Source organism: Belonocnema kinseyi, chromosome 9 (genome assembly GCF_010883055.1).
Source record: "Belonocnema kinseyi isolate 2016_QV_RU_SX_M_011 chromosome 9, B_treatae_v1, whole genome shotgun sequence".
NCBI lineage: Eukaryota > Metazoa > Arthropoda > Insecta > Hymenoptera > Cynipidae > Belonocnema > Belonocnema kinseyi.
The window spans coordinates 69294238-69305718 of NC_046665.1; the positions used below are offsets into that span (position 1 = coordinate 69294238).

General features: G+C 32.5%; 1 protein-coding gene across 1 annotated transcript in view; it reads right to left on the minus strand.

The window, feature by feature from the left end:
* LOC117179490 (protein maelstrom homolog) overlaps nt 1-11481 on the minus strand; it is a 29078-nt gene that overhangs the window by 7120 nt on the left and 10477 nt on the right. Inside the window, exons 2-3 of the mRNA XM_033371349.1 lie at nt 3341-3533; nt 2854-3237 (exon numbers count right to left, since the gene is read on the minus strand). Of these exons, the coding sequence (XP_033227240.1) occupies nt 2854-3237; nt 3341-3533 (577 nt within the window). The remainder of the gene's footprint in view (nt 1-2853; nt 3238-3340; nt 3534-11481) is intronic.

Here is an 11481-nt window from a genome sequence, read left to right on the forward strand (position 1 = left end):
TCATAACCTTATGTTTCATATGTTTACAAAAAAATTTTTCTTACCACAAAGAATATTGAAATTTGTCCAACATTTTTGTTACAAATGTAAGCTTTTGCACTGTGAGAGGAAATATTTTTAGTTTTATGATCATAAGCTGTTGCGAGACTGGAAAAATAGTTTTAAAATGAGCCTAAGAACACTTAAAAAATGTTGATTATTTTGGATATTGAGGTTAAAATAATTTAGGATCAATTATATAAAATCTTTTTAAAAATCAGAAAATTGCATTCAATTAAATAGAATTGAGAAAATTTATAAGGTTTCAAGTCACTTAAAAAAATTCAGGAAAATTAAGAATTCAGGGTGAATTCCAAAAAATTCCCTTACCTAAAATTTAAGAAAACATTGAAATTTACAATATTTTTGTAATGTCTACTTAAAAAAATAGACAAACTGGCTTTATCTTGGCTTTCAACTAAACTGATGAAATTATCACTTATAATGAGCCATATTAATAGATTCGTTGTCTTCAACTAGAATAATTGAATGTTCGATCAAAAAGCTGAAATTTCTACCAAGAAGATTAATTTCTACCTAAAAATACGAATTTTCATCCAGAAAGGATAATTTTTCAACCAAAAATCGAACAGCTAAGCTTTTAGTTAAAAAATTAATGTTCAACTAAAAAGATAAATTTTTAATTAAAATGATGGAATAAGTAACTCAATTAGTTAAATTTTCAGTTGAAAAACTTAATTTTCAACAAAAAAAATTCCGAATAAAATAAGTCATTTTCCAACCAAAGAAATGAAGTTTCAATTAAAATGATGAATCTTAAATAAAAAAAATATATTAACAAGGGAATTAACTTACAATGATATTTCAACCAAAACAGATTGTAATTGTTAATAACAAAATATTTTAAAAAACAGATGAAATTAACCAAAAGACGACTTTTCAACAAGAATTGATTTTTAACTAAGAAGGATTTTTCAGTCAATTGAGAAAAATTGTAATCAATCTGTTGAATTTGCAAGCAAAAAGATTACTTTTGAGCCAAGAAAATCAATTTTCTAACAAAACGAACTAATATTCAACAAAGTACATGAATTTATAATTAAAAACGATCAATTTTCAACTAAAAATATAAGTTCAATTAACAGTTAAAATAATTGATCTCTAAAAAAACGAATTTTTAATAAAATAGTTAAATACAGTAACATAAAGCTAGTTTTACATGATAGAAATAAATATTATTCAATCTTATATTGCAATTTTAACCAAATTAAGTAAGCTCCGGAAAATACCATCAAATTTCCGGAACAATCCCCCTGACAATTCCAGATTTTCCAGGTAGGGTAGAAACCCTATATAACAATAGAAATGCTAACTATCTAAAATCAGGGTAGCCGTTTTTTAATCACATAAAAAAAATCCCGATCATTTCTCGGTTTTTCCCTGTTCGTAAACATTTTTCACGGTCAATGAAATTTAAAAATTCGAATTCTAATGCTACAATGTTTTCTATTTGAAGTAATAAAAACTGAGCTGCAAATCATTGTAAGCAATTTTAAGCTAGAAATATTAAAAATTGATCGGTTACATCTTTGTTATAAATCGAACACTTCTTAAATTAAAAGTTAAATGAATTTTATTTTTAAGAATTTGGAAATCTTAAAATCTTGAAACATTTACATGTTGTTTAACATTTTTTCAAATTTTAAATTACTTTTGAAACATTTTCAAAACTTCTAAACAATAAACATCTACTAAAATTATTCGAATTTTTCCTAAAATTTGTCATAATCATTTTTCTAAATCCTGCCAAATAGAAAAAATCACTTTTTTCGATGATTTTGTAAGCCTTTCTAAATGTTTTAAATATTCTCTAAAAATTAATTTTTCAAAACAAAAAATCATTTTCATTCAAAGGGAATGTTTTTTATTCTTCTGAAGCCTTTAAAAGTTTTAAAATGCTTCTAGATTTTTTGTTCGTGACCTGCCAAAATCTATATTTGGTTTTAAATTAGGCCTTGAACTATTTGCATCAGAATTTTGTTTTTGGAATTTGGTTGGTTTAAATTATTTAAAATCATTTAATTAACTTGGATTTTTTTATAAACTTCTAAATATCTCTTTAACTTACTCGAATTTTTACTACGGGTAATAGACGTTTATTCGTTATTTATACATAAAAATTCAAGAATCTAACTCAAAAATTAAATTTGGTTAAAAACAACAATTAAAATTGTAACGTTCAAAGTTTAATATTTTTCTTTAGTTTGAACATTTAATTTATACTTATTGATTTTTAATAAACAGTCAGATATTTCTAAATATTAAGTCGCTGTTCTTTTTATTAATTAAAAAATTTCAAATTAAATGGTTTAAAAATAAAATATTTTGCCATTCCGAATTGTCTTGTCAAATTATTAATTACTTCCTTTTTAAATATTTAAGTATAATTCAGTTTTAAAAATCATTAATTAATTTATATTGACAGCTGATTAACTAAAAATGTTTTTTTATTTCTTTTTTTTCACATAAAACATCTTTGATTGAAACGCTTCTAATTTTTAATTATTAAAGTCGTTAAAACTGCACTTTAAGATTCTTTAAATTAAAATGTAAACTTAAAAAAATATAACATGGAAAATGTTTAAAGTGAAAGATTTTCGAAGTACGCATTCTAAACTGAATGATATGATCGAAAGAGATAACAATTCAACTAATTATTTAAAAATCGGTTAAAATCAAAGTTCGGACAGCCTTTTTTAAAAGTAAAATTCCAGGGCATAAATAAATTCAGTGTCATTTTCCGGTCCAGCGGCCACCCTGAAAATTGATAAAAAATATTATTCTGATAATTACTCAAACTGTGGGTCAATCGTTTTATAAGTGCTTTCACGGCCGGGCTGATTTGTCTTGAGGTATACAAGGCCGGATATTTATTCCCGTCCATGCCCGGTTTAAGGAATTCTTTCAGATTTTCGGCCATTACTTCGAAGCGATCTTCTCCACATTGCAAGTTCCATGGTAGCTGATGGGTTTCCTGGCTGGTTTCCATGGCTTCTCTGGTGTAACCACATCGTATTTCAGTTTTTAATATCTGATGATAGATCTTTGTGACTCCGTCTTTCAATGAGAATTCGGAAACGGCAAATTCAGCAGGAATGTAGTCAAATTCATTGTTTTCCAACGATCTTGTGTGGAACCAATTCGAGTGAATGAAGTTGAACTTTATTAAAGGAAGATCTGTTTAAAAGAGAATTCATTAAAATTATATTCTAAATTGCTTATCGCAAAAATGGTTTAAGTGGCATGCCTATGCAAAAGAAAATTATTGTAATAAACTTACTTCCGAATTCCATTGCCATTGCCACGATAGATTCTATTTCATCGTTCATATTTTGCGCAAACTCAACTTTCCTCATTTTTTCTCTTTCAACGGCGTCCATACTCTCACCAGTTCCAGTTTTTTTACCAGCACCTCCTTTCTTACAATCCTTGGCACGTCTATTATATTCCGCCTTTTTGTCGACGCTCATACTCTGAAATTTGTTTTAGTTTTTTTTTCTAACATTATTTTGTGATATTCAGTTTAAGAATGACTTGCTATACTTTGTGTTTAATAACTGTTTTTGTTAATTTTGTAAAGTGATTTTCGTAAAAGTTCTAAATTAATAGGCGTTTAAACTAAAATAGGGTGAGGTCAACGGAAGAAAACACTGCACTTTAGTTAATTAAATTTAATGATTGTTATTGCACGAACATATATAATTTAATAAAGAAAAGATATGTATAATTAATATTCCGGTAAAATTTGGTATCTATGATTGATTTAAACTGCTAAATATGCGTATAATAGTTTAGGAAAAATAAAGCGCTCTTTGGAAAATTATCACTCCGAAATGAAGCGTGCGATCGATGCCCTCGTCGAATGCGAACTGACCTTAACCCCTTGTCAGGCCCAAACCGCCCTTCTTAGCTTCCACTCTAGCGCAGGTCATGGAATTTTCCATGAGTCTGTGTGCGGGTGGAAACTCGACAAGCGTAACGAGCTGACAACGGTTTACATAAATATTTTGTACGAAACAAACTTCTGTCCTCGACATTCCCCTTCCCGTATTTCTAGTCAGTTAGGAATACCAACATGTCACTCGAGGATACATAGTTTGTGCGCTGGTTTCCTATAAGTTCCCGTGGCTGTCTTCACATCTGCAACTTGTACCCGTTTCTCTCTTCCTGCATAGACTGCCGATATTCTACCTCGTACCCATTGATTTCTGGGAAGCTGGTTATCCCAGATAACGATGACGTCTCCCACTTGTAGATCTCGTCCCTGTGTGAACCACTTGGTTCGTGGATTCAGAGTAGGTAGATACTCACGTACCCAACGCCTCCAGAATTGTTCGGCCATGGCTTGAGATCGCCGCCACTGGTTCCTTCGCAGCAGATCGTCGTTGCTGAATTTTCCTGGTGCTCCATGCCCACCGGCATTCCATAACAGTAGAAAATGGTTTGGTGTTAGGGATTCTGGATCTTCTGATGTGTAGGTTAAAGGCCTGCTATTCACCGAGTACTCTGCTTCAGCAAACAGTGTCTGCAAGACCTCTTCTCGTGGTGCTTGTTCTTTCATGGTGGCTTCCAAGGCTCGCTTTACTGACCCTACTAGCCGCTCCCAGCATCCTCCCATATGTGGACTTCCAGGTGGAATGAAGTGCCACTCGATGCCCTCCGTAGCCAGTTTTTACTGAATCACGTCCTGATCCAGCTCCTCTAAAGCCTCTCGTAGTTCCCGTCTCACTCCGACGAAATTCGTCCTGTTGTCTGAGTAGATCTTCGTTGGTTTTCCGCGTCTGGCCATCATCTTTCTCAAGGCCATTATCGTGGAATCCGTTGTCAGGGAGGCTGCAATTTCGAGGTGCACGGCTTGCATACCTTTTCTCATGCCTCCGTCCGATGGTCACGGTCAATGGTCCAAAATAATCCACCCCTGTGTTGATGAATGGCCTGATGGATCTCTCAGTACGTATGTCCGGAAGTGGTGCCATTTTTGGTGCTAATGGTCTCACCTTGCGGATCTTGCACATTTGACAGTCTCTGATCACACTCTTGACTACAAGTCGGATCTTGGTTACCCAATACTGCATTCGTAGGTCATTTATTACCCTCTCTCGTCCCAGGTGTCCCGCTCTCTGATGATGGAATTGAATGAGCAATCTGACTGCGTGATGCTTTCCATCCAGGATTATGGGTGTTCTAATTGCTGCGCTTACTTCTGGATTGCTTATACGACCATCCATCCTAATCAGCCCGCCCTTGGTCAAAATAGGTGACAGTTGGAAGATCTTGGTGAAAGATCGCTTTAGTTCTCTTCCCTCCTGTAGTGTGTTGACTTCTAAACGAAATGATTCTGCTTGTGATGCCCGCAAAATCTTAATCTCGCCTCTCGAGATTTCTGATGCTGTCAGCTCTCCGGATTCACCCTTTCTACGGCACCTATCGACGAAACGAATCACCCACGCCATAGTGCGGATTTGTCTCGTCCATGATCAAAATCTGAAAAAATCAACAAATTCCTCCCGCTCTGTCATTAACAAACAAATTTCAGGTTCAGCGGATAGCTTCTCCTTTGGCCAGTGCTGCTCGTTCAGTACTAGAAATTCCGGCCCGGTGAACCAACGACTTGAAGATGTTATGTCAATGTGATTAATGTCTCTAGTCGCATCATCAGCCACATTATGTATCGTTGGGACCCACCGCCATTCTTCCAATAAAGTTGAGTCTAGGATCTCGGATATTCGATTAATGACGAACGGTGGATGCTTTCTCGTCTCCGATCGAATCCATTGAACGACAGTTTGAGAGTCTGTCCAAAAGAATTTTCTGCAAATTTTTCGGGTATGCAGCCCGATGATGGTTTGCGCCAATCTGCTGCCCATTACCGCTGCCTGCAGTTCCAGTTTTGGTATCGTCAATTGTTTTACGGGAGCTACCTTGCTTTTTGCCATTATCAAAACTACTCTCGTTCCACTCTCCCCTTCCAATCGAAGATAGCCGGCTGCTGCGAACGCCTGTTCGCTCGCGTCACAGAAAATGTGTAGCTGCACTTCTCCTACCTCTCCGATTCCCAGGGTATAACATCGTGGAATTCTTATCTCGGTGGCCCTCTGCAACTCGGCTACCCACGTCTCTCATTTCGGAAGTAGATTGTCTGGAAGCGGCGAATCCCAATTTACTCCAGCCCGCCATAGATCTTGCATCAGGATCTTTCCCCTGATCGTCACTACTGCGAGTAGACCTAGAGGATCAAAAACGGACATGATCAATTTCAATACCTCTCGTTTTGAAGGATGTTTCTCTCCATTAACCAGTCGTTGATCCACTCGCGGAAAAGCAGTGCTGAAGGTAAATATGCCTTTTTCAGGTGACCAGACTACTCCGAGCACTCGCTGTAATTCCACCTCGTTGAATGCCAGTTCCTTTCCTCGTTGCGTTACTGCTTCTGATGGTAAAGCGCTCAGGACTGCTCGAGAGTTTGATATCCAATTTCGGATCTCGAATCCACCTCTGCTGTGTACTAGAGACACTTCGCGTGCTCTGCGAATATCCTCGTCGATTCCGTCTACGTATTTTGTACGAAACAAACTTCTGTCCTCGACAGTTTTATTTTATACATCTAGAACGTTTTTTTAAGACTGCCAAGAAAAAAATACTTATCAGATTAAAATCGAATTATTTTCTACAGAAAATCAACATTTGAAATATTTCTATATTTATATAATTTACTGCAAAGTAATTCTAATAATTTTGGAAAGAATATCATTTGCTTTTCTTTTATAGAAAAATGAATGAAACATTTCACCTGAAATCTTTTAATTCATTCCGCTTGCGTATCATAACTTAAACTTTAAGTAAACATATTTTTGCAATTGTAAAAGTAAAAAAAAAAAATACTAAGCTCTAAAATAAATCACTAAAGCTCAAGACTTGGGGGTCCAAAGTAAAAAGTCGAACAATAAACCGAAAGTAATAAAATCTTAACCATAGAATCCCAGGCAGGATGGGCATACCCAAACTGAGTTAACAGTCAACCAACCATGCCTTTCTGTAGTGAGTAGTTTGTCACTTCTTGGTGGAGTGTCCTTACCCTTTTTTCTACACGTATTTTGTTAATTTCTCTTTTCATCGGTCCCAATCGCAATTTAATATTTATTACTTTCCTTGGGCTTCTTTTTCAAATAGTTTGAAAGATTTTTACGAGATTTTAGCCATAAAAGAAACGGACCTCATCGCGCGTAGGTCTCGAATTACAAGGGCCCAGGTAGCCATTTGAGTTTTTCACTCACTCGATCTTTTTGAATTAAAAAAGTTAAAAATTAATAATTCTGCAATCCCCGACTTGAAAGTAATATATTCAGAATGTTCGAATTATTCCGATTCCAACGATGTGTAATTTGTCCATAACGTTTAAAGATTGGGTAATTCAGCATTATCAAATTGAATATTGAGCTAAAGTTTCTTCAATTAAACTTCTTCAAATTTTCAACTTTCCTACGCAAGTATATACCTTTGGAATCGGAAAAATTCGTAGATGCTGATTCTGATATTTTCAAATCGCTAATTTCAATATATATATTTAATTTCCTTACATTGAGCTGCCATAAAAGATGAATATTTAATCCGAAATTACAAATTTCTAACAAGAAAATATGACTTTAAGAAAACAGTTCCATTCTTAATTGTTAAATTTTCAACCTAAAAAGATGAATTTTCAACCAAATGGTCGAATTATTGAACTTGAACCAAACACAGTTGCATTTTAAACCAAATAGTTAAACTTTAGGACCAAAAAAAAATTTTTTTCTAAAAGACAGTTGAATTTTCAACAAAAAAACATGGAGTTTAGACAAGAAAAATGTACCAGTTCATATTAAAATAAAAAAAAAATAAAAAAAATTTTAACATTTTCAATAAAACAGATTAAATTTAAACCTACAAAGATGAATTCTGAACACAAATATGCAATGGGTGACATTTCAACCATAAGAACTAATTTTCTACCTAAAAGGTGAATTTTTAAGAAAAAATAAGCATTTTCAACCAAAGACTTTAATTCAGAATGAAATAATAAAATTTCAAGAAGTTAGTTGAACTTCAAAACTAAAAAGATGAATCTTCAAACAAACAAAAATGTAATGGATGACATTTCAACAACAAAGTTCTGCTAAGAGTGATTTTAAAGTAAAACAGTACAATTTTCTAACAAAAAGATGATTTTTAAACAAAGTACATGAATTTTCAACTAAAAACGATAAAATTTCCATCAAAAATTGAATAGTTTATTTTTCAGAAAAAAATTAAATTTTAACAAAAAAAAGACTAAATCTTAAAAAATAAAGATTGCTCAGCCAAGAAAGACAGTGTATATCCAAATTGTTGAACTTTCAAGCCAAAAGACGAGTTTTCTTTAGAACATTTCAATTTTCCATCCGAAAATATAAACTTTCAACAAAAAAGTTAATTTTCGTCCAAAATGAAAATAATAAATAGAAAAAGAACAATTTAGATGAACCGCGCCAAAAGCCGTTGTATTCAACCAAAATGTTGAATTTTTAAATAGAAAAGAGGAAATTTCAAAACAAGAAGATTAGATAATTACCAGAAACAAATTTTCAACCAAAAAAGATCAACTTTCGAACGAAAATTGAAATTTTAGTTGAAATTATTATATTTAAGCAAATAAAAAAAATATCACTTTTCAACTGATAATGTAATAAATAGTAGATATTTCAACCAGAAAATATTTTTATTTGAAATAAAAAATCGTTGGATTCACCAAAAAAAAGGCAAATTTTCGACAAAATAGTTGAATGATCAACCAAAGAAGATTATTTTTTAACCAAAAAGTTGCTTTTCATAAAAAAAATTAAATTGCGCATGAAACAGATGTACTTAAAAATTTTTAAACGGTTGAACTTTCAACCAAGAAAGATTTCAGTTTAATGTTCGATCAAAAAATATAACTTTTTAACAAAAAATGTTAAATGTTCAATAAAACAATAACATTTTTAACTAAAAATATTATTGTTAAGAGGAAGCAGTTGCATCGTAAAATTAAATACATGTGAAGTGACTTACAGGTTTAGGTCGAGATTAAATATCTATGGATATAAGGAATTCTTTTCCTAAATGATAAAAATAGGCAATTTATTTATGAAAGTAAGTTCCAACTACTAGTTTAACATAGACAATTTTGTGTTCTTCACTTCCAGGCACCCTCTGAAGTTCCTATCACGAAAAGTATGAGGGAAAATAGAAAAATAATTTTTTAATCGAAACGAATAATAGGTATAATATTTACGGAATTTTTATTAATGAGTATTTTCCATGATGAATAAGCAAAAAAATGGTTTTATAAACTTGACTACTATATATGAATTTAAGCTATTTAATTTTTGCAATATTTTGTTAAGATGATTAACAGAATCCTGTAATGAAGAAAAAGAATTATTTTTCATTATCGATGCTCCTAACTTTGATTTCTTTCATTTTTTTCTTTCCTTCCTAAAAACAAAGCGATGGTTGATAAAACTGTTAAGTACCTAGTACCTACTCACGCTCTATTTTTAGTGATATATAAACAAGCAGTTCCTGTTTCTCATGGGTTTTAAGAATTTAAGTCATCAATTTAATTTTCAATGAAAAAATATGTACTTCTTTCTAAACTGCTAAACTGGTAAAATTGGATTATTTTAAAATGAGAGAAGTTCATAATTTACTTAAATTTTGAACATTTCCAACTTAAAATTACTCTATAATTTTTTATTACATCATTAAGGCCATGTGATGAGTATAACAGCTGATTTTTTCACCCATATTGAAAAATAAAAGTTTAAATAACGCGGAAATTTTTTTCGGGAAATGTTAATTAATATTAAAGGATCGTTTGTGGTCTTGCAAAGAGTTGGAGGAAGAAAAAAGTTTATTTATGCAAATAATGATTTTCGACGGATATATTTAGGTTTTACAGCAGAAGTTTGACTTAGCTTTCTCTGACGGTTATCATGCAATCTGCTTTACCTACAGACCCTTAGAAGTTCGAAGTTGTCTACTCGCTGCGCTAGTGCTGCTTTGACACAGCTGATACCAGACTGATACGTATGTGTTACGTCACTGGCGCTGTAGTAGAATTTTAATTCTACTGTAGTCGGACGCTGATTCGTTGTTGCCGTTGTATGATTAAAATCATAACCAGGAGAAGACTAAGGTTTTGAAATCAAACTCAATTTAATTTATCACTTCAAATTATATTGTTAGCATATTGAAGTTATTAATGTTCCATTGTTATACACTATGTGCACATATAAATATTTAACTAACCATCAATTGAGTTGGTTGTTACACAATTTCTGATTTACATATTGATAATTTGTTTATAATATTCGGCGAGAGCCGATCGCGACGACGCGCTTCGCGTTTAAGTAATTTGAGCTTTCTATTTGAGATTTGATTTTTATTACATAGTCTCAGAATAGATTTAATTTAAATTTGCTAAGTTAATTGTCGCAGGTTTAAGGTAAAAATTGCAGATCCGAGATACAAAAAATCTGCCAATCTGTAAAGTAGGTCATTTTACTCCGCCTACAGGAAATGAGTCATAATGTTACTTATTATAAGATTGAAATATAAACATTCGTAAGTCCAAAGTCCTTAGCTATTGCGTTTTACATTTGTCTTATTGCGCCTTAATATCATAAAGATACTTAACTATGACTCATATTTGGTACTAAAATAGCGATGACCTAACGCTGCGTTTATTCTAAGTATAATTATTATTTTAATCCTAAGGCAGAGAGAGGTATTGTTTTGACATATATTGCCATCTTGTAACATTTATAAACTTCATTCCACCCTAGTAACATCACGTATATTCGTGAACTAATTTGAATTCTCCCGCTAATCCGTCATCTTGGTTATGCGCGATAGAATTTAGTTCCCAACTTTTGCATTCTGTCACATATCACACCTTCCCCCTTAATTTTAAAAGTTGTTATTCCTATTTTTAAACAACTTTTAACGTTATGTTATTTATATTTATTTATTTCTAAAATAAATTGTTTTTAATGTCTTAATCAGAGTCAGTTCACATGTTTCTTTTTCTCTTAATATTCTGTGAATGGAGCTTTATTAAATCGGGTATGATTTTGCTGCGACACCTATAGTCACGTCATTGTTTATTGTGTCAATCATCGAGCTGTTATCAGTAATGACTTTGTGTGAGCTAGCCGTAAAAACCCTAGTGATCCTTCCGAATTTATGTGTTTGTTTATACATTCCACGTCGATAAACTGGATGTTTACTAAAAGGTGGACCTGTGTTATACTTTCTATGGTGAAATTGGATATGGAATTCGCCTTGAAGCACGTCCTACAAGTAAGTAACCTAAATACACATACATGCTCATTTTCCCTACGTTATTTTACGCATTCAATA